Source organism: Delphinus delphis, chromosome 8, assembly GCF_949987515.2.
Source record: "Delphinus delphis chromosome 8, mDelDel1.2, whole genome shotgun sequence".
Classification (NCBI taxonomy): domain Eukaryota; kingdom Metazoa; phylum Chordata; class Mammalia; order Artiodactyla; family Delphinidae; genus Delphinus; species Delphinus delphis.
Window position 1 is genome coordinate 99,630,593 of NC_082690.1, and position 24,624 is coordinate 99,655,216.

Here is a 24,624-nt window from a genome sequence, read left to right on the forward strand (position 1 = left end):
GGCACACACAAAGTAGTGTGCGCATCAGAACCCAGGGGAAGGAGCAGTGATGCCACAGGAGACTGAACCAGACCTACCTGCTAGTGTTGGAGGGTCTCCTGCAGAGAGGCTGGGGGTGCCTGTGGCTCACCGTGGGGACAAGGACACTGGCAACAGAAGTTCTGGGAAGTACTCCTTGGCGTGAGCCCTCCCAGAGTCCACCATTAGTCCCACCAAAGAGTGGGTAGGCTCCAGTGCTGGGTCGCCTCAAGCCAAACAACCAACAGGGAGGAAACCCAGCCCCACCCATCAGCAGACAAGTGGATTAAAGTTTTACTGAGCTCTGCCCACCAGAGCAACAGCCAGCTCAACCCACCACCAGTCCCTCCCATCAGGAAGCTTGCACAAGCCTCTTAGATAGCCTCATCCACCAGAGGGCAGACAGCAGAAGCAAGAAGAACTACAATTCCACAGCCTGTGGAAGGAAAACCATGTTCACAGAAAGATAGACAAAATGAAAAGGCAGAGGACGTGGTACCAGATGAAGGAACAAGATAAAACCCCAGAAAAACATCTAAATGAAGTGGAGATAGGCAACCTTCCAGAAAAAGAATTCAGAATAATGATAGTGAAGATGATCCAGGACCTCGGAAAAAGGATGGAGGCAAAGATTGAGAAGATGCAAGAAATGTTTAACACAGACCTAGAAGCATTAAAGAACAAATACCTGGAAGAACTAAAGAACAAACAAACAGACATGAACAATACAATAACTGAAATGAAAAATACAACGGAAGGAATCAATAGCAGAATAACTGAGGCAGAAGAAAGGATAAGTGACCTGGAACCCAGAATGGTGGAATTCACTGCCGCAGAACAGAATAAAGAAAAAAGAATGAAAAGAAATGAAGACAGCCTAAGAGACCTCTAGGACAACATTAAATGCACCAACAATTGCATTAGGGGTCCCAGAAGAAGAGAGAGAGAAAGGATCCGAGATGAAGAGATTATTTGAAGAGATTATAGTAAAAAACGACCCTAGGGCTTCCCCGGTGGCGCAGTGGTTGAGAGTCCGCCTGCCGATGCAGGGGACACGGGTTCGTGCCCCGGTCCGGGAAGATCCCACATGCCACGGAGCAGCTGGGCCCGTGAGCCATGGCCGCTGAGCCTGCACGTCTGGAGCCTGTTGCTCCACAACGGGAGAGGCCACAACAGTGAGAGGCCCGCACAACAAACAAACAAACAAAAAACACGTCCCTAACATGGGAAAGGAAACAGCCACCCAAGTCCAGGAAGCACAGAGTCCCAGGCAGGATAAACTCAAGGAGGAACATGCCAAGACACACAGTAATCAAACTGACAAAAATTAAAGAAAAATTATTGAAAGCAACAAGGGAAAAATGACAAATAACATACAAGGGAACTCCCATAAGGTTAACAGCTGATTTCTCAGCAGATACTCTACAAGCCAGAAGAGAGTGGCCGATATATTTCAAGTGATGAAAGAGAAGAACCTACAACCAAGATTACTCTACCCAGCAAGGATCTCATTCAGATTCAATGGAGAAATCAAAAGCTTTACAGACAAGGAAAAGCTAAAAGAATTCAACACCACCAAACCAGCTCTACAACAAATGCTAAAGGAATTTCTCTAAGTGGGAAACACAAGAGAAGAAAAGGACCTACAAAAACAAACCCAAAACAATTAAGAAAATGGTAACAGGAACATACATATCAATAATTACCTTAAACGTGAATGGATTACATGCTCCAACCAAAAGACACAGGCTCGTTGAACGGATACAAAAACAAGACCCATATATATGCTGTCTACAAGAGACCCACTTCAGACCTAGGGACACATACAGACTGAAAGTGAGGGGATGGAAAAAAGATATTCCATGCAAATGGAAATCAAAAGAAAGCTGGAGTAGCAATACTCATGTCAGATAAAACAGACTTTAAAATAAAGAATGTTACAAAAGAGAAGGACACTACATACTGATCAAGGGATCAATCCAAGAAGAAGATGTATCAATTATAAATATATATGCACCCAACATAGGAGCACCTCAATACATAAGGCAAATGCTAACAGCTATAAAAGAGGAAATTGACAGTAACACAATAGTGGGGGACTTTAACACCTCAATTACACCAATGGACAGACCATCCAACAGAAAATTAATAAGGAAACACAAGCGTTAAATAACACAACAGACCAGATAGGTTTAATTGATATTTATAGGACAATCCAACCAAAAACGGCAGATTACACTTTCTTCTCAATGCACATGGAACAATATCCAGGATAGATCACATCTTGGGTCACAACTCAAGCCTCAGTTAATTTAAGAAAATTGAAATCATATCAAACATCTTTTCCAACCACAACCCTATGATATTAGAAATCAATTACAAGGAAAAAAACGTAAAAAACGCAAACTTATGGAGGCTAAACAATACATTACTAAATAACCAAGAGATCACTAAAGAAATCAAAGAGGAAATAAAAAAATACCTAGAGACAAATTACAGCGAAAACACGACAATCCAAAACCTATGGGATGCAGCAAAAGCAGTTCTAATAGGGAAGTTTATAGCAGTACAATAAGCCTACCTCAAGAAACAAGAAAAATCTCAAATAAACAATCTAACCTTACACCTAAAGGAACTAGAGAAAGAAGAACAAACAAAACCCAAAGTTAGCAGAAGGAAAGAAATCATAAAGATCACAGCAGAAATAAATGAAATAGAAACAAAGAATACAGTAGCAAAGATCAATAAAAACTAAAAGCTGGTTCTTTGAGAAGATAAACAAAATTGACAAACTTTTAGCCAGACTCATCAAGCAAAAGAGGGAGAGGGCTCAAATCAATAAAATCAGAAATGAAAAAGGAGAAATTACAGCAGACACTGCAGAAATATAAAGCATCATAAGAGACTACTACAAGCAACTCTATGGACAATCTGGAAGAAATGGACAAATCCTTAGAAAGGTATAACCTTCCAAGACTGAACGAGGAAGAAATAGAAAACATGAACAGACCAATCACAAGTAATGAAATTGAAACGGTGTTTAAAAATCTTGCAACAGGGCTTCCCTAGTGGCACAGTGGTTGAGAGTCCGCCTGCCGATGCAGGGGACACGGGTTTGTGCCCCGGTCCGGGAAGATCCCACATGCCGCGGAGTGGCTGGGCCCGTGAGCCATGGCCACTGAGCCTGTGTGTCTGCAGCCTGTGCTCCACAACGGGAGAGGCCACAACAGTGAGAGGTGCGCGTACCACAAAAAAAAAAAAAAAAAAAATTCCAACAAACAAAAATCCAGGACCGGATGGCTTCACAGGTGAATTCTATCAAACATTTAGAGAATAGCTAATACGCATCCTTCTCAAACTCTTCAAAAAAACTGCAGAGGAAGGAACACTCCCAAACTCATTCTATGAGGCCACCATCACCCTGATACCGAAACCAAAGATACTAAAAAAAAAGAAAAGTACAGACCAATATCACTCATGAATATAGATGCAAAAATCCTCAACAAAATACTAGCAAACAGAATCCAACAACACATTAAAAGGATCATACACCATGACCAAGTGGGATTTATCCCAAGGATGCAGGATTCTTCAATGTACGCAAAACAATCAATGTGATACACCATATTAACAAATTGAAGAAGAAAAGCCATATGCTCAACTCAATAGATGCAGAAAAAGCGTTTGACAAAATTCAACACTCATTTATGATAAAAAGTCTCCAGAAAGTGGGCACAAAAGGAACCTACCCCAACATAATAAAAGCCATATACGACAAACCCACAGCAAACATCATTCTCAATGGTGAAAATATGAAAGCATTTCCTCTAAGATCAGGAACAAGACAAGGATGTCCACTCTCGCCACTATTATTCATCACAGTATTGGAAGTCCTAGCCACAGCAATCAGGGAAGAAAAAGAAATAAAAGGAAATTGGAAAAGAAAAAGTAAAACCGTCCCGTCCCTGGTGCCAACTACATGATACTATATGTAGAAAATCCTAAAGACGCTACCAGAAAACTACTAGAACTAATCAATGAATTTGGTACGGTTGCAGGATACAAAATTAATGCACAGAAACCTCCTGCATTCCTACACACTAACAATGAAAGATCAGAAAGAGAAATTAAGGAAACAATCCCATTTACCATCCCACAAAAAGAATAAAATGCCTAGGAATAAACCTACCTAAGGAGGTAAAAGACCTGTACTCAGAAAACTGTAAGACACTGATGAAAGAAATCAAAGATGACACAAACAGATGGAGAGATATACCATGTTCTTGGATTGGAAGAAGCAATATCGTGAAAATGACTATACTACCCAAAGCAATCTACAGATTCAATGCAATCCCTATCAAATTACCAATGGCATTCTTTACAGAACTAGAACAAAAAATTTCACAATTTGTACGTAAACACAAAAGACCCCGAATAGCCAAATCAATCTTGAGAAAGAAAAACGGAGCTGGAGGAATCAGCCTCCCTGACTTCATACTACAAAGCTACAGTAATCAAGACAATATGGTACTGGCACAAAAACAGACACATAGATCAATGGAACAGGATAGAAATCCCAGAGATAAACCCACACACTAATCTATGACAATGGACAAAAGACAGTCCCTTCAATAAGTGGTGCTTGGAAAACTGGACAGCTACATGTAAAAGAATGAAATTAGAACACTCCCTAACACCAAACACAAAAATAAACTCAAAATGGATTAGACACCTAAATGTAAGACTGGACACTATAAAACTCATAGAGGAAAATGTAGGAAGAACACTCTTTGACATGAATCACAGCAAGATCTTTTCTGATCCACCTCCTAATGGAAATAAAAACAAAAATACACAAATGGGACCTAATGAAACTTACAAGCTTTTGCAAAGCAAAGGAAACTAAAAACAAGACGAAAAGACAACCCTCAGAATGGGAGAAAATATTTGCAAACAAATCAATGGACAAAGGATTAATCTCCAAAATATATAAACAGCTCATGCAGCTCAATATTAAAAAAACAACCCAATCTAAAAATGGGCAGAAGACCTAAATAGACATTTCTCCAAAGAAGACATACAGATGGCCAAGAAGCACGTGAAAAGCTGCTCAACATCACTAATTATTAGGGAAATGCAAATCAAATCTACAATGAGGTATCACCTCACACCAGTTAGAAAGAGCATCATCAGAAAATCTACAAACAACAAATGCTGGAGAGGGTGTGGAGAAAAGGGAACCCTCTTGCACTGTTGGTGGGAATGTAAATTGATACAGCCACTATGGAGAACAGTGTGGAGGTTCCTTAAAAAACTAAAAATAGAATTACCATATGACCCAGCAATCCCACTACTGGGCATATACCCAGAGAAAACCATAATTCAAAAAGACACATGCACCCCAGTGTCCACTGCAGCACTATTTACAATAGCCAGGTCATGGAAGCAACCTAAATGCCCATCGACAGACGAGTGGCTAAAGAAGATGTGGTACATATATACAATGGAATATTACTCAGCCGTAAAAAGGAACGAAATTGGGTCATTTGTAGAGATGTGGATGGATCTAGAGACTGTCATACAGAGTGAAGTAAGTCAGAAAGAGAAAAACAAGTATCGTATGTTAATGCGTATATGTGGAACCTAGAAAAATGGTACAGGTGAACCGGTTTGCAGGGCAGAAACAGACACACAGATGTAGAGAACAAACATATGGACAAGGACACCAAGGGGGGAAAGTGGCGGGGAAGGGTGGTGGTGGCGGGATGAATTGGGAGATTGGGATTGACATGTATACACTAATATGTATAAAATAGATACCTAATAAGAACCTGCTGTATAAAACATAAGTAAAATTCAAAAATTCAAAAAAAAAGAATTTGTGCAGTGGAAACATAAAATAACAGCATATATGATCTGACTTAACCAGTTAAAATAAGTGCAATACTGATTACATTTACTTAAAAAGTAAACTACATCAGTCAAAAATGACAGCTAAATTAAGAAACCACAAAGGAGTAGGATAAGTACTTACTTCCTATTCTGTTGCTGTCTCTGATGCAAGAGTCGACGGTGCTGTGGATGAAGGTGGGTTGTGTCTGGTCTAAACATTGGGGCCTGTGATCTAAACAAAAAGGGAAAAGATGTGCAATTCTGTCATCCTGATGACTTGAAGTTTTTAACAATGTGTTCAGTACAGGATAACTTCATACAGGTTCATCCAAGGGAATGCTAAAGTCTATTCTAAGATCTTTCAGAAGGAAGACGCCACTGTATTTTTATGTCTTCCACAAAAGCCAATTCTCAACTCCTAAGAGGACAATCATAAAATTAGAATGAATCAGCAGTAAAGCAGTTTAACTTTTTCTTTTTGCTCCTGTTAAAGAGAAGTCTCTAATAGATTTAATGTACTTAGTTTCAAGTATTTGGGAATGACATTGAAACATAGATGTATGTAGTTAATTTCATATGTCAGCTTGGCTAAGCTGGCCAGTTGTTTGGACAATCACTCAACTAGATGTTGCTGTGAAGGCATTTTGTAGATGCGACTAACATTTGCAATTAGTTGACCTTAAGAAAAAAAGAGATGACCCTCGATAATGTGGTTGGGGCTTGCCCAATCAGTTGAAAGGAAAACATGTTTCCCAGGGAAGGAATTTTGCCTCAAGACTAGAACACGGAAGTCCTGACTGAATTTCCAGCCTGCCCACCTGCCCTACAAATTCAGACTCAAGGTTGCAACCTCAGCTCCTACCAAAATGTCCAGCCTGCTGGCCTGCCCTATGCATTCTGGACTTGCCAGCCCCACAATCATGCAAGCCAATTCCTTTCAGTAAATTTCTTCTTTACTTATTTATCTATATCCTACTGCTTCTGCTGCTCTGGAGAATCCTAACTGATACAATACGATATATAATAAAACACATTTCACTGAAGCAGGAACTTAAACCCCTCTTGTTATAAAATCACAGTGGAAGCAAGCAACTAGCTAGCACTGAGATTAGCTGACAACTCAACATCTGTATCTCTGTTCCCTTTTTTTTCTTTTTGGCTGAGCCGTGCAGCTTGCAGGATCTCAGTTCCCCAACCAGGCATTGAACCCAGGTCATGGCACTGAAAGCACCGAATCCTAACCACTGGACCACCAGGGAACCTCCTCTCTGTTCCTCAGTATATGGTAATTCTTGTTAAATGACAAACAGTTCGTGCATACGTAAGTATGTGTGTGTTTGTAAAATAAGTGAGACACAAGAAACTTCAGGAGAAATAAAAAAGGTGATTAGTAATGTGCAAATGTACACAGGAAGCATGTGACTGGAGGGAAATGTGATTCATAAGAAAGCCTGGAGACGGTCAAACATTTCTGTGCTTGGCAACTTGAGGATCAAATAACATCTCAAAATATATCACTTGCAAATATCAACAGACTTCTATGTTACAGCACTAAACGTCAATGATCAGGAGGCTTAGATGACAATGGATAAACGGAGGCATCTGTTTTGTGTACCTTAGGTTTTGCAGGTGAGGCCCTGGGCCAGGAGGGTGCTGCTGAGGAGGAGGCGGTGTAGCAGGGGCTGGAGCACTAAAGAAGGCACGGAAGCCTGGTGCTGGGGGAAGCATCTGCCCAACTCGCCCTTGCAGCAACTTGGGATTCATGGCAGCAAGTGGACTACCAACAAATCCAGGGACCCGTGCAAACTGGCTGGGAGACATCCGTCCAGGCTGTAGCTACAAGAGGCACAAGATCTTAGATTCAGTTGATCAGCAAGTCCCCTTACTTTTATCCACAGAAAAGTGAATACTGCTTCCATCAGTAACTTTGTTTGAGAAAGTAAAGGAAAAAATAAGAGGTGGCAGTGACTGATTAACAGCAAAAAAGGGGGTTATCAGCTAGTGAACCTTTGGAAAGTGAGAAAGCTCTTTAAGGGCTGAGCTAACCCTAGGCTTACCTGTGCTCCTCCAAGAAGCTGTGCTCTCTGGAGGGGGCTGAGAACAGGAGGAACACTAGGAGGGAAAGGGTGACCCAGTAGGGAAGAGTTCTAAAAAAAAAAAAAAATTATATTTATACCATGAAAACAGGTAAATAACATGGGAACTCAATAGAAATACAGAATTAACTTAGATAGAAAAACTCTCAAATTGTAGAGCTGAGCTGTCCACTGAAGGAATATGAAAGAGTAATGTTAGAAGTTAGAAAGCACAATGATCATGTAACGTGAAAGAGAAAGAAGTAGAATGAGGGACTATAATAGCAAGAAACCGGATCATGTCAAGTTTAGATTTTTAAGATAAGAAAAGAGTTGAGGTAAGAAATAGCTGAACATGATGAACTATGTCTTCTGACCCGGGGACTATAAGATCCAGAAATTCAAGTATGGATATTATAAAAAACATGTAAGATTTAGGAGATGTCTATATACCAGGCAGTGATCAGAAAATATTTTCATTAGATTGTAAAGTGACATACCGGGACACTGCAGAGCTGGTTTGGAGACATCCTCTCACCGTAGGGAGCAGGATAGCGTGGTGGCATTGGGGGTCGAACATGGACAGGCTTCGGACACAGAACCTATCAGGACAAACATATATACAACTACACTCAGTGAAGTCAGTTTTTCCTCTACCTATTCTTCCTCCCCTCGAGTACCGGCAGAGACACAGAACTCAATGCAAAGCCCTACTTCTAAGCAAATTGCTATGGCTTTGGTCCACATACAGAACCTTTGGTCACTTCCTCTCACAAATATCAAGCAATGTGCCACTTTTAACTGAGGAAGATTTAGCTAATTCTCCAGTTATCCCCACCCTTCCATGCTATCTGAGGGAGGTACCAGCAGATATTCTGACTTGCAAATTCTCTCCAAGAGGATATATTTTGGTAGCAGTGAGGGAGATGGAATGATAAGAAAGCTGGAGGATTAACTAAGTCCTATTCTGAAGTCCCTATGATATGGCCGCCATGCTCAGCTCTTTCGTGTACGTTGTGACTCCACCATTTCATAGGATATTGAGCCTAACTAGGCCATACCAATACCACCCTCCCCCCATACCTTCCAAATTGGCCTTCCTTTTCAGCTGCTGGTTTCAGGTGGAGGAAAGTCTATGGAACAGGACTGCACAGGCTCTAGGGAAAGCAGGGATATCTTAAAGGTAAAAAGGGATGTGGACAATGCTGTGTGTTCCCACTCCCCCCAGCTTTCAGTTACCTCTCTGCCAATGTTTTGGGCAGCCAGAAAAACACTTTAAAAAGGACATTTACACTAAATGTGGTTCACTACCCTTTTTCTCCCCCAATTAAAAGGCAGCAGCAACAGTAGTAGCACCAGCAATGGGCATTGGGGAATGTGTCTCTTATTTGTACTAACTTTTCCTCTAATTGGCTACTTTTCTTTCTAATCTAATGCCTACCCCAAACTTCCACCCTCCTCCCAGCATCACCAATTTCCCAAATAATTTTGCCCAGATTCCCAATATCCTGGGCTGAGTGCCTGTTAATGAGAGGTACCTGTTGGTTGAAGCTGGGTACAGCCATCTGCTTAGGTGGGGTGCCTATGGGGACAGCTCTAACAGGAGGACTCCCAATGATAGGCGAAGTTGACCGCCTCGGTAATGCACGCTCAGAAACGTCCCGATCATCTTCTGGGCCCTGTGGGGGCCTCTGAGGCAAGGCATATTCTAACACAGACACTGTAGGCATTTCCTAATTGAGGAAGTAGTGTTAAAAAAATTAGCTACCTTGAAATGTTTCAATAACCTTTACAGATGCCAGATATCTTGAGAAATTATTTAAAAATTTTTCATTTAGTTTTATTTCACATCCAGTAAAAATGTTACCCTCTTTAGCGTATAGCATTAAATTTTGATAAATGCAGAGAGTCCTGGATCTAACACCAAAATCAAGACACATAAGTTTTATTACTCCCCAAACTTCCTTTGTATTGTTCCTTTGTAGTCAACCTCTCCTACCGCCCCCAACCACTGGCAAACACTGATCTGTTCTCTGTCCCTATAGTTTTGCCTAAAAATGACTTTAAGTAATTCAAATCATAATCTGTCAAATTTTGAGTCCCAATGGCTCCTTTCAACCACTTCAAAGAAAGCACAGTCAAGTGAGCATTACCACAGAGTCTGGGAGAGGGCACAGTCAACAGGTCCAGCTATGGGTGCTGGCGACATAATCTACGTTAAGACCGGCAGAGGATATACATCCATACATTGTTCCAGTAAGGAAAGGACAACAACAGGACCCAGCTTTGGGGTATTAGGATTTTTATACAACGAGAAAACGTTTAATACCTGAGCAAGCAGTGGTCCTCGGATTCGCCTCAGAACTTCAGATCCATCCCAGATGCTGGAATTGAGACTTCCTGGTCGGGGCTAACAAAAAGGGAAAACACACACACAAAGTCTAGAAGAGGGCGGGCTCGCTGGGCAACTTACCAGCTTTTGGTGAGCAAAGCTCCCAAAGCGCCTCAACTGCTTGAGAACAGAAACTACAGTGTTCTAGAATCTACCTTATTTCCCGACTTCATCTCTAGAATTGCTATCATCAGGAATTATACTACCAAATTTCTATAGCACATGTAATTCTCTCAGTATAGTAGGTGGAATAAAATAGCCAAGCCCAATACTTTGCTTTAATTATCAGTCTGCTATAGCTCACAAATCACAGTAACTTACTTGCAACACTGGCCTGGTCTGTACTGCCCTCATGATAGCTGGATCTTCTAGTTCATTTTCAATCACCATCTTACTGAGCCTTTCTGCCAGATTCTCCTCATGATCACCCAACAAGTCCATCTCATCCCTTTCTCCATTGCCTGTTTGTTCATTAACCGCCACGGGTAGCTTTTCTTCCAATTCAGCCAGGCGCTCATGTGCTTCCTGCCAATCATCATCTATAAGGAAATCATAAAAAAGAAAGAGAGTTCATATTGGAATAAAAAAGTTTTATAAAATTCTTCTGTTATCCATCTAGAGTCATGAAATAAGGTTTAAACTAAGGGGCACATTTAAAGTGGGCTTTGCACTATTGAGAACAACTAACATCCTACCAAGAATAAACTCAGACTTTTGGAGTAATAGCTTAATACATTAGCAACGATGTGCAAACTATATTCTGAAACCAATTTCTAAGTTGGTGATATAGTACAACCTGTTGGTTTGAGATTCTGTGATATTTCAGGCAAAAACTCGCGCTAGCGTACAACTTTCTCTTAGGTAAGTGTCATCTTCTTTACAAGCTTTTAAATCCATTCGTGTCATTCAATTAGTATTTTTTGAGCATCTATTATGTGACAGACATTGTTTTAGGTGCATGGGGTACATTGGTGTACAAAACAGACAAGGATCCCTGCCCTCCTGTGGCTTTTTAAGCAGGGAAGAGACAGATAATAGATAATGAATGTAACGAATAAGTAAATTAGATACTATATGAGAAGATGATATGCTACAGGAATACGGTGGAAGAGAAGCAAATTGAAAACTTTAAATAGGATGGTCAGAGGTATGTCTCATTGAGAAGGTGACATTTGAGCAAAATATCAAGAATAAGTTAGCCATGTGGATATCTAGGAGAAGAGTGTCTCAGGCAGAGGGACAGTCAGTAAAAAGGCCTTAAGATGAGAGACTGACGATTTTGAGAAGCAGCAAGGACTGTGCTTGGATTGGAATGAACAGGGGTGAAGAGGAGAAGAAAAATGAGGTCAAAGTGGGAGAGCTCCTACAGGGCCTTTAGAGCCACTCTGAAGTGGGGGCCGCTGGAGGTTTGGATGTGGCTTGACTTTTTGAAAGAATCACTCTGGCTGCTGTGTTGAAAACAGATTTGCAGAGAAGGGGGCAACACTATTGGAAGCACGGAGGCCTGTTAGGAGGCTACTACAAGTATGCCACAGGAAAGGTGAGGGTGACTTGGACCAGCGTCAGTCCTCTTCTGCTTTAACTGTCTATTTCTACATACTACTATATAATCTGTAGCACTGGCACTAGGTTATTTTGTTGTTTTTTGTTTTTTATGCTGACACAGCATTGTTTTTGGGTCCAGCTATAGCACAGATGAAAATCTTCAGAACCTTCTATCGGCTTCTCTAGAACCAGACCTTACTTCCGTCACTTCTCTCATTCCAGTTCTCCTCGACCTCATCGCTCATCATGCCCTTCTGACTCCATCATAAAAGCTCTACTACTTTGCTCCTTTCAGCATTCAAATTCAGATACCTTTCCCTCCTCACTGAAGCTTTCCCTAAATAATCTTTTCATTTTAATTCTACCTTCACCTCATCTGAACATGCACTACTTTCTAACCCACCAAAACCCCATGTATTCTTTTGTAAATGTTATATATTTTTATTCTTATTTTAGTTTTGTTTTGTATGTCCTGCAAAATTCAAAACAGAGAGATAACAGGTAATTACTAACATAAAAACACAGAATTCTGAAAAAGTGTCCTTAATGACAATCCTCCCCATATTTTTCTATATACCTCATTTAAAGAAAGGAGAAGGAAGAAGTGGGAGCACCACGACAAGAAAAAAAGAAAAAAAAAAGTGCCTGGTATATACTAAGGGTGTAATTAATGGTAGCCACTTAAAAAAAGATTTAGACTTTCTGAAGGGCTCATATGCAACTTGTTAAAATACATGTTTGTTAAAAAAATTTAAACATTACACAAATATGTAACTTAGAAAGTGAAAGTTCCCCATAATTCTTCAGGTATGTTAAATTTTTTAAAGTGGGAACACATAACTACTGATAATATCATCTCATTCTTTTTCATACCTATATAAGATTCTACTCTACTAATAAAGTAATTTAACTTATCCCTTACTGATGGGAATTTGGATTATTTGCAATTTTTAATTTATTTATTGAAGTATAGTTGATGTACAACATTACATTAGTTTCAGATGTATAACAAATTTAAGTAGCCTAAGTCCCTTTCAGGGTCAGATTATAAACATTTAAAATTGCTACTTTTATTATATAACAATGTATCATATAACACTAGTGATCCAAAACAAAAACAAGGTAAGGGATTTCCCTAGCGGTCCAGTGGTTAAGACTCCATGCTCCCAATGCAGGGGGCACGGGTTCAGTCCCTGGTCAAGGAACTAAGATCCCGCATGCCGCGGCCAAAAAGCAAAAAAAACGAGGTAAGTGGGACTCCCAAATTTATAATTTGTATGATCAGAACCACCGTCTAGTCTTTGAGCACTGTGGTAGATGTGAATGTACTACTTGTGGTAAAGGGAAAAATCTACTTTAGATGAAAATTACAGCACTAATTTAAATTATCAGCTATTTAAAAAATATGCTTAAAGAACAGTGTAATTAAAAATCAATTGTGATATTAATATTTGTATCATCTTTGCTAAGGAAGAGTAAGCTAAGCATGTTTTGAAGGACTAACTGCTTTTTGCAATTTTACTGACTCAACAATGCCGGGGGGGGGAAAAAAAAAAGGGAGTCTATAATCCTGAATTAAGGGATTTTTTTAAACATTTATTTCCCAAATTTAAGAAACTGATTTGTTAAGATTGATTCTAATGCAAAAGAGTTCTAATTTGCATTGATTTCATTCACTTCTCATAATCCTATTTACTAACTTTACTAGGTCCCACCAAAGATGATAATCTATTTGTCCTTAATAATTAATTTAAAAAATGCTGGTTAAGTAGCCATATTCTGTGAGAAAGGCTCTGTTGCGAATTGTTACTTTTTCAAACATGTAAGCAAAGAAACCTATGCCACAGAACACCATCATGTTCATTTTAGATATTTCTTGCTCTTGCGAAAAATCATCTGAAACAGTAATGTCAGAGATCACACGTCCTTAGTATAAAAGGATACCTCACTCTGTATCTTTTTCAAATGACCTAAAAACATACTTAGATATGCCAATGCTTGACCTCAACCCACACTGGTCAAAATGATAAAGGGTAGGGGAAAAAAATAACAGAGAAATGAAGGGAAAGAGACAACTGTTCCTTGAACTAATTAACCTATACCCTGAGGTGGGTTACTGAATTCCTGGCTGCTTTTTTTTTTTTTTATTTATTTATTTATTTATGCTGTGTTGGGTCTTTGTTTCTGTGCGAGGGCTTTCTCTGGTTGCGGCGAGCGGGAGCCACTCTTCATCGCGGTGCATGGGCCTTACTATTGCGGCCTCTCTTGCCACGGAGCACAGGCTCCAGACGCGCAGGCTCAGTAGCTGTGGCTCACGGGCTCAGTTGCTCCGCGGCATGTGGGATCTTCCCATACCAGGGCTCGAACCCGTGTGCCCTGCATTGGCAGGCAGATTCTCAACCACTACGCCACCAGGGAAGCCCCCTGGCTGCTTTTATAAATGTATGCTTGCTGTGGTAATTCCCCTCAAGTCTGTCTCAGAGATATTTGTTTCTGAATAAAAACAAAATGAACAGGAAGTAGAGGTGATTTAATTTTAGAGCAATCTCAGTCCCTAAAGATTTTACCAGCTATCAATAAAAAGGAAGTAGAAAGAATGGGGAGCCCTTCCATGTGGAGGCAGGAGATTCCCAAAGATCCCCCAGAGACTGTTAAAACATAACTGGTAGCTTACATTGACTGTATTTAGAGTTACTTAACATCTCTGGCATTTTCCTTCTTCATTTGTTAACATGAGGATAATAATAGTACCTACCTTGCAAGGCTGCTACGAGGATTACCAATATACATGAAACACTCAGAATGGTCCCTAGCACATAATAAGCACCTTGTAAGTGTAAGCTTTTATTTTTAGAGAACAAGTTGAGATTACTGTGGCCCATTTACTGCTCAAAGATGATGCAAACATTTTTCCATGCAGAAGACAGTGACTAGTTTCTTAAGGAAAGGTGACATCAGAGCATCTGTAGCCAGTGACTTAAAATAACTACTGTACTAACAGGTATTACTCAAGATACTCCTTGAGTTAAAAACCAACAAACCAAAATGTATGTCATAGGTCTGACATTTTATCTCCTGGTTTAAATTCTCTACACCAGCTGTATATCCGCCTTTAGAAGTATATTAAACAAGTCACAGGTTGACTTAGAAAGCAATTTTCTTTTTATAAACCCGTATAGTATTTATATCAAGATGAGGAACTAAGGTTTTAACTTCACAATTCAAGTATATTATACTCTCAATGGAAAGGGCTCACACTGGGAAATCTTTTCTCCATTATAAACTTTGTTGACCAAGAAGTCCTTAATCATCCTTGTGCCTCAGGGTACAAAATGGGCTAACCATATGCTACTTCACTGCCTTTACTTTTTTTTTTTTTTTGCGCGCCCTACGAGGGCCTCTCACTGTTGTGGCCTCTCCCGCTGTGGAGCACAGGCTCCGGATGCGCAGGCTCAGCGGCCATGGCTCATGGGCCCAGCCGCTCCATGGCATGTGGGATCTTCCCGGACCGGGGCACGAACCCGTGTCCCCTGCATCGGCAGGCGGACTCTCAACCACTGCGCCACCAGGGAAGCCCAACTGCCTTTACTTTTTATCACCTATTCTTTTACTGTGTAACCCTAGGGGCTGTTTCATTTTCCATCACATAAAATGCAGTTCTGCACACTCTAAAATTCTTTTAAGGCAATACTTTCCTCATCTTGTGAGAAACATAGGAACTCAGAAAAAAAGACTGTCTAGCACTCTGGAAGTCAATGAGAAGGCCAAACTATTCCTCTTCCGTCCAGGTTAAAAACTGAGGACATTTACTATGCTGGCTAACCTCAACATACTTCATTTTAATAACTTTCATTTTAACACAGATGAATTTGCGAAAAAATGGTAACATTCAGTACAATATTTTAAGAGAAAAAGAGCTCCAGAAACAAGCACACACTGTTTATAGCTTCTATTGTATTCTATAGGTTTTTACTAAAGTTTCAAATATAATTTGCACTTCACATCAGTTCCCTGCTTTCGTCATTCTATTCTATGTCCCTTTCCCTGTGATCTCCATGGATAGAGAACAGCATCTGAGATCATGTCATCCTCTTGGACAATCTCATCCCCTAAACTATGGCTGTAATCCAAAGGTCTTCAGTTCCCTTCTGTAATAAGCCTAGCTTCTACCTTAAATGCTTCTCTTGCTGCTTCCAAAAGCAGCAGTTTTAGCTCTTCAAGGAATTCTGTAAACCCTGATTGAAAACAGTATACTCTTTCATTTTTGCCGGTTCATTCAACTCAGTCTAAGCTTAAATAAACTTAAGCTGTTTAGATCAGTGCAAAACCAGTAACCAGTACAACTATTTTATTTTATTTTTGGCTGCATTGGGTCTTTGTTGCTGCACGTGGGCTTCCTCTAGTTGCGGCGAGCAGGGGTTACTCTTTGTTGCAGTGTGCGGGCTTCTCACTGTGGTGGCTTCTCTTGCTGTGGAGCACGGGCTCTAGGCGGGCGAGCTTCAGTAGTTGTGGCGTGCAGGCTCAGTAGTTGTGGCGCACGGCCTTAGCTGCTCAACAGCATGTGGGATCTTCCCCGACCAGGGATTGATCCCATGTCCCCTGCATTGGCAGGTGGATTCTTAACCCCTGCGCCACCAGGGAAGTCCTAATACAACATTTTTAAGACCTCTCATTTGTTTTTGATATTGAACATTTTAGGGTTACCCACTACTGATAAATTTCCTCTTCTTATTACTTAACTTGAATATTTGAAATCCCACATATTCACAGATCCCAACATAAATGTGGTCATTGCTGCTTTTCAACACCAACAGTCAAAGCAAAGAGAGTTCCATGGACTCTTACCTATTCATCTTTTTTTTTTTCCCAAATGTGTTCATCAAATCTTATTGAAACGGAATGGACAAAATTAAAGCTACAAGATAATATTTTAAAACAATTACAGAAATTATTTTAAAACAATACTAAAACAAAACCCCACAATACTGGCAGAATTGTGGTTAAAATGTTACCTCTATACAATGTTTTGGGGTTTTTTTTTAACATCTTTATTGGAGTATAATTGCTTTACAATGATATGTTAGTTTCTGCTGTATAACAAAGTGAATCAGCTATACATAAACATATATCCCCATATCTCCTCCCTCTTGCGTGTCTCTCCCACCCTCCCTATCCCAGCCCTCTAGGTGGATACAAAGCACCAAGCTGATCTCCCTGTGCTATGTGGCTGCTTCCCACTAGCCATCGGTTTTACATTTGGTAGTGTATATATGTCCATGCCACTCTCTCACTTCATCCCAACTTCCCCTTCCCCGTGTCAAGTCCATTCTCTATGTCTGCGTTTTCATTCCTGTCCTGCCCCTAGGTGCTTTAGAACCATTATTTTTTTAGATTCCATATATATGTGTTAGCATATGGTATTTGTTTTTTGTTTTTCTCTTTCTGACTTACTTCACTCTGTATGAGTCTCTAGGTCCATCCACCTCACTACAAATAACTCAATTTCATTTCTTTTTATGGCTGAGTAATATTCCATTGTATATCTGCACCACATCTTCTTTATCCATTCATCTGTCGATGGACACTTAGGTTGCCTCCATGTCCTGGCTATTGTAAATAGTGCTGCAATGAACATTGTGGTACTGCTTCTTTTTGAATTATGGTTTTCTCAGAGTATATGCCCAGTAGTGGGATTGCTGGGTCATATGGTAGTTCTATTTTTAGATTTTTAAGGAACCCCCATACTGCTCTCCATAGTGGCTATATCAATTTACATTCCCACCAGCAGTACAAGAGGGTTCTCTTTTCTCCACACCCTCTCCAGCATTTATTTGTAGATTTTTTGATGATGGCCATTCTGACCAGTGTGAGGTGATACCTTATTGTGGTTTTGATTTGTATTTCTCTAATGATTCGTGATGTTGAGCATCCTTTCATGTGTTTCTTGGCAATCTGTATGTCTTCCTTGGAGAAATGTCTATTTGGTCTTCTGCCCATGTTTGGATTGGGTTGTTTGTTTTTTTGCTATTGAGCTGCGTGACCTGCTTATATATTTTGGAGATTAATCCTTTGTCAGTTGCTTCACTTGCAAATATTTTCTCCCATTCTGAGGGTTGTCTTTTCGTCTTGTTTATGGTTTCCTTTGCTGTGGAAAACTTTTAAGTTTCATTAGGTCCCATTTGTTTATTTTTACTTTCATTTCTCTAGTAGATGGGTCAAAAAGGATCTTGCTGTGATGTATGTCATAGAGTGTTCTGCCTATGTTTCCTCTAAGGGTTTTATAGTTTCTGGCCTTACCTATTCTTTTTTTTTTTTTTGGCTGCACGGGGTATGCGGGATCTTAGTTCCCCGACCAGGGACGAACCTGGGCCCTTGGCAGTGAGAGCAAAGAGTCCTAACCACTGGACCACCAGGGACTTCCCTTACCTATTCATCTTTCCGAAGTACAGTTTAATTTTAACTTATTAGTATACTTGTTCCAGGATCTCTAACTCTCAAACTTTATTATGTAAGCTTGCTCCCTAAACCTTTCATCTCAGTAATTATAACTGTGGCCTCTAGTTTAGTTTGGCTCTTTAATTTTTTAACCACTTCCAACACCAGGAATATTTATCTATACCCAAGGATGAGAAAATTTCACCTGTGCACAACATTTTTCTAACTTATGAAGACTTTCTATCACCAAAATTCTTGGAATAAAAAACTTTATTTATTGAATATACTATAGGGCAATAGCAGGGTCATGCAATATATTATTGATCAACTGAATTTTAAAACATATACATCTGAATCTTCTCCTAGTCCACTAGTTTTCCTTAAGTTCCATGTTCCACAAATAAAAATTTCCTTCTTCTAGGATTATTTAAACCTTTGTAAAATGTCCACTTCTCTAATCATTTGAATTCCTTATAGTGTCAACTTAGAGCCATAGATCATAAAGCTGGAAGGGACAGGGCTTAGAAAACACTTGGTTTTATAAGTGAGGCAAAAAGAAGCCCAGAGGAGGAGGGTAGATGCTTGGATTGAAGAACAGAACAGTTTGCCAACTTTGTGAATGAGGTTACGCCTACTTAGACAAAAGTACTTATAAAAGAGAGCATTTGAAAACAGCAAGAGACCAAGATGACATTATAAAAGAAAGACATCACTTACCAACTGCACCTGACCCAAATGTATCATCATTGAATTGATCAATCTCTTCATCTTCCTCACCCAGGCCCTGAAATGCATCTTCATCTTCATCCAGAGGACAATCCTCCAAAGACTAAAAAAAGAGAAAAAAGAGATCAGCTATTCATGAAGTTCACAACCTCGCTCTAAAAAAATGTTTTGATCTTCCCGATCAACACAATAGCTTCATTATGACTTTTGGTGCACATGGCATTTTTTCTATCCCCCAATTTCCCTGACACTGGAAGACTTCAGTACCTTTTCCTTCAGCTTCTCGTTCCTATTCCTTATTTAACCTCTTCCCCTAAACTTCCATTTCTCTATTTATCAAGAATATAACAACAGCATTTCCTCATGCAACCAAGAAATGAGGCCTGCCAACTTCCTTTCCATCACTGGTTACAATAATGACAAGTGAAAATGAACACTTTATTATTTTGCTCGAGTTCTACCTATATTTTTCAACGAAATTCTCATCTTCCCCATATTCATGTCACCTTTTCAACTATTTTATTATTCCCTTTTAAAGCTTTCTCTTCATTTTCCTTTTCCCCTTCTGTTTTCCTACAGATCCAAACTCTGGTGATAAAGGAGAAAGCTAAGTGTTCAATCACAATTAAGTGAACTCTTGAAAAGCTGTGATGCGACAGGTTTAAGTTGTGTCTCTACTCTTACAAGTGATACCAACTTGGGCAAGTCACATCCTTTCTGATAAATTCATTCAATACCCCCTGAGCATCTATTTTGTCTCAGGCTGTCTTAGCCTCTAAGCCACAATCTCTTAAGTGGTAATGCAGGGACAATACCACCTACCTCAGAAAGTTGTTGTGAGGATCAAATGAGGCAAAGATTTAGGCAAACATTGGGTATTGTTAAACAACGCTAGATATCACCAGTTTAACCACTTAGGTGTGTTCTATCTTAAACGTACCCTCCCACCCCCATTTCAGTTTTCAACTGATTTATTTTCCAAGTTTTCTTTTCTTTTGGGAACTTTGCCTACTGCATCTCATCATCTCTCTCCATGTTTACATAAAGGCAGTTTGATCTTGAACCATTCCTATCAAATACCAAGTATATGTGTCCCCAGTTTTCAAAGACTCAGGATCGGAATTCCACACGCTCTCTGCAGTCACATTTCGGATACACCCTGACTGGCTACCTCTTAGCCAGGATGTTCCCAAATGAAAGGTTAGGTCAAACGGCCATCCTACCCATCTTAAGTCTCCCAAACTTACACAAAGCAAGCATGCAACTGCCTCCCCATCACAGGCAACTTCCAGAAGCACTCCCAAATCACAAAGATCTACTTAACCAAATCACTGCTTTTTACACTGGAAAGACTCTTAGGGGTCATCTAAACCAACCCTTTGGTTCTACAAATCCAGAAACCCTGTCCAATGATTAAGAGTCGCTAAAGGTCATACAGCGAACCAGTGACACTGTCAGGACTCTCGACTGTTGCTACATACCCGGACCGTCACCAAACCCACGTCCCCCTCCACTCGCCCAGAAGGAACTTCTGCTGGACACGCCCCTTCCCAACTCGGAGTCCTCTTTAGTAAACGGTCTTTGGCCCTAGTCAAAGGGCGAGTCCAGGCCCCCGGGACCTGACGGTCGCCGGTTTGTAAGGGGGTGTGTATAAGTAATTGGAGGGGAGATGGTTCCGGGTCCAGGGCGGGAAACGCGTCTCTGGGCTTTCTCGGGTGAAGCTTCCTCAAGAGCCACTGAGGGTGGGTGCAACGCTCTCTACTCCTCACTCCTCCGGGGGTGGGGGGTGGTCTGGTTAAGGCACGTAAGGGGCCCTCCCCACCCCAAAACATAGGTCAGCTCTCCTCAGTGGCAACTGATAGGACAGTCCCGCCCCCCGAAGCCAGCTCACAGCCCTCGGATTAAACCCGCGACCCCAGACCCAACGCACTCCGTTCGGTCCCGCGGGTCCCGCCGCCCCCCCCTCCCCCCAGGAGCGCTGGACAGACGCGCGGAGGGTGACGGAGAAAGAGGGGCGCGTGCGGGAGGGAGGGAGGGAGGGGTCACTTCCGGTCGAAACAACTCACCTCGTAGCGGAACATTCTTGGGGGGGGAGGGAGCGGGGAGGGGAATAGGGGAGGGAGGGAAGAAGCGCTGACTCTGCGGGCTCCTCCGCGCGCGGGTCCTCCACCGGCTCGCGACCCCTGGCCGCCGCCGTACGCCGGAGCGTGCGTGGGAACGTGCGCAGGCGCGCCTCGGGGAGGGCGGCCGCCCCGTTCGGCGCCCGGCGGCGGCGGCTGCGCGGGGACAGATTTGGCGTCCCGCTTCCTAGTTTCAGCGGCGGGAAGGAGGTCCCATGGCGAGACACAGCGCACGCGCCGCCCGTCGGGGGCTTCCTCGCGATCTGGACTTGTAGCTCCGCCTCTGGCTTCTGTGTGCCCGCCCGGCGCTCAGTTTCGAGTCACGAGTTTTCCGTCACCGACGGGGCGGAGAAAAGCCTTGTGATTGTCACAGGGTAAGGCTTTGAAGAGTCCCAGGATTAGCCTGGACTGGGAGAAATGGAGATTCCTAGACTGTTTTGCCAGCGTCCAACACGGTCTTCGCGGGGTTTGCTTGGCACTCCTCACGACATACGATAATGCGCCGAGTGGAGGGGAAAAAATAAAAGTTCAGGTCATTGAAATGGGCAGAATTCGTCGCCACTTTCAGCGGCACGTCACCCGCTGAGTCGACAGCGGGTCAGGGCTGTGATTTGTGTGTCTCAAAGTGATGAGGGCGATTAAAAAAAAAAAAGCCGAATGCATGTTCCGGGAGGTTCCACAAGGGAGGTATTTTTAGGTCCCAGGCGCTCCAGGCAGGTGAAGTGGGAGAGCCAAGAAGGGCAGCACAGCCGTGGGCAGCAAGGTCATCGAGGCTGAGTGCGCCGCTGGGTGACACCACCTGCTTAGAGGATCAAGCCCAGAAAAACGTTTGTCCTGGGTGTAAGCCTCGGCAGCCTGCCTCCAGAAGTCGGTTTGGGGGGTTTACCTCCGCTAGCACCTTGCATGCCCTTTCGGCCCTGGAGAACTCTTTCTTTCCCCATAAGGACTAAACTTGGACCACAAAGAATTAATTCGAAGAATTGAGGAGTGGATTTCGCAACTCCTTTCTCGCGGTGTCTTAAAATGCAGGCTCGCCTAGGAGTGGCATAAATTCCTTACATGTTAGTATGACCAGATTGATTAATCAGAGTCTGAGTAGTGGAAACTTTGGATTTGGAACTAGAAGTTATGGGTGGGAATCAGTACTTTGTCGCTGGCTGTCAGATGTGGAGCAGGTTATCTAAACACGTCTGAGGCTTAATTTCTTTGTAAAATGGGTTTAATGAAAACTGCCTCACAGAGTAGTGGTTCAGTGATGATTCTAATACTACTTCTACTAATGACTGAAGTCTGCCTTATGCCAACCCTGTGAGGTAGGTACTGTTACTTTCCCTATAGATGTGGAACCTGAGGATTAGAGATGTTAATTCATCTATCCTAAACCACCCAGTGGAAAGTGGCAACCAGTTCTCTCTGATTCCAAAAATCCAATCTCTTAATCACTGTGACGGTTTTACAAAAGCAAATGTTTGCATCGGCCAGGCCTAAAGCTTAAAGTGGAACAGGCCAAGGATAAGATGATAATTAGCTTTCAAGCATGCATGGAACATTACAAAACCTCACATAGTACGGGTAACAGCACAATGACCAAAGAACTGGTGCCACGTAGGCCAAGGGTTGGCAAGTTGTGACCCACAGCCGAATCTGGCCAGCTGCCTGTTTTTGTAAGTAAAGTTTTGTTGGAATACAACCACCCTCATTTTTTTGCGTATTGTCTTTGGTTGCTTTAGGGCAACCAAGGCAGAGTTGTATACTTACAATGGAGGCCATTTGGCTAGCGAAGCCTGAAATATTTACTGTCTGGCCCTTTACACAAAGAGTTTGCTGATTCCTGATGTTGCAGATCCTGTTTTCTGATCATTATGTTAGAGATCAGAAATTAAAACAAAACAAAACAAAAAAACCTCCGTGCCTCTAATTAATGGACTACTTGAGAAAACATAATGGGAAGCAGAAAATATTTAGAACTCAATGATAAACTTATTAACATATAAAGACTTTTAGGATACAGCTAAAGCAGTTTATATAAGAAAATAGGAAAGCTTGAATATAAATGCACTATAGGATAATTTTAAAGAAAAGATAAGGAAAGAAATAATACAGAGCAGAGAAGGAAACAGAAAACAAGGTGTCATATAGACAATCAATAAAATTACCTGTTTTTCCCATGCACCAACTGTCTTTGAGGGAGATTAATGAGAGTCCCTTTAGGTGAATAATGTATTTTTTTGAGCTGTGTAATAGGCCCCTTATTAAGATGGAGAGGATACAAATTCTTTTCACAAGTAATTCTGTAGAAATAAGATATGAGGCCCCTGGAGAGTGTCCCTTGAGTGAGTGGAAGAAAAGTCTTTCCTACGAGCCTGGGTATATGGAAAAGGCTTTTCACAGCTGAGAGAGAACATCAGTTAGTGAAAGCCACCGTGCTTTGGTATTGTCTGTCCTTTCTCCAGAGGCTGTAAATAGTCCACTGTGGTATTTACAGATTCTCTACATGCTTCTCTTTTTTTAGATCATGGTAAAAGAACATAAAATGTACTTTCTTGTGAGACTAGTTTCAGATGTTGTATTAATTTTCATTAAGTAACGTACAGCTCTACAACAGTGGTTCCCAGCCTCGCCAAGAGGGCTTGTTCCGACAGACTGCTGGGCCCCATCCCTGGTGTTTCTGGTTCAGTAGGTCTGAAGTGGGACCTAAGAATTGCATTTATGCCAAGTTCCCAGGTGATGCTGATGCTATTGGTTCTAGGACTACACTTTGCATACCGCAGCTTTAAGATATTGTCCATGAGTGCTTGCAAAGGGTTATAGAGAGGGAGAAAAAGAGTGGTGGGCTGCGCAGAGGGTCATTTCTCATGTAGCCAACAAAGTTGTGACGGACATCCCAGAAAGCTATGGGAACTCTTGGTGCAGCAGACTTTAGACAAAAGGGTTAGCAATATAATGAAAATAAAAATGTATAAGATGAAACTTGTGGTAGATTAAACAAGGCTACAAATTCTTTGTTCTCTCTTCAAGAGGTGGGTTCTACTTCCATTATTCCTTGAATCTGGACTGGATTATGATGGCTTTGACCAATGGAGCAGGGGGCGGGGGGTGGTGATGCTATGCCAGTTCTGTGTCTAGTCTTTAAGAAGATTGACAGTGTAAGTCCATGTAAGATGTCCAGTTACCTTGCTGAAGAGGTCATGTGGAAAGACCCTGAGACTACGTGAAGAGGAAGAGGGGTCCAGCTATACCCAGCTTACCAGCCACACCAGACATGTGAATGAAGCTGTCCAGACCAGCTCAGCTAGCAACTGAATGTCATCGAGTGACCCCACTCAACACGATGTGAAGCAGAAGAATCACTCAGCTGAGCCTTTCCCAGATACCTGACCCATAAAATTGTGGTATTATAATCAAATGGTTGTGGTTTTAA

General features: G+C 41.5%; 1 protein-coding gene across 1 annotated transcript in view; it reads right to left on the reverse strand.

The window, feature by feature from the left end:
- The window catches only part of PATL1 (PAT1 homolog 1, processing body mRNA decay factor), a 37,172-nt gene extending 15,693 nt beyond the window's left edge, over window positions 1-21,479 (reverse strand). The window contains exons 1-9 of the mRNA XM_060018964.1: window positions 21,150-21,479; window positions 19,075-19,186; window positions 10,699-10,916; window positions 10,315-10,395; window positions 9,524-9,718; window positions 8,486-8,587; window positions 7,968-8,057; window positions 7,526-7,746; window positions 6,053-6,142 (exon numbers count right to left, since the gene is read on the reverse strand). Of these exons, the coding sequence (XP_059874947.1) occupies window positions 6,053-6,142; window positions 7,526-7,746; window positions 7,968-8,057; window positions 8,486-8,587; window positions 9,524-9,718; window positions 10,315-10,395; window positions 10,699-10,916; window positions 19,075-19,186; window positions 21,150-21,164 (1,124 nt within the window). The 5' untranslated portion in view covers window positions 21,165-21,479. The remainder of the gene's footprint in view (window positions 1-6,052; window positions 6,143-7,525; window positions 7,747-7,967; window positions 8,058-8,485; window positions 8,588-9,523; window positions 9,719-10,314; window positions 10,396-10,698; window positions 10,917-19,074; window positions 19,187-21,149) is intronic.
- Window positions 21,480-24,624: the final 3,145 nt, after the last annotated feature.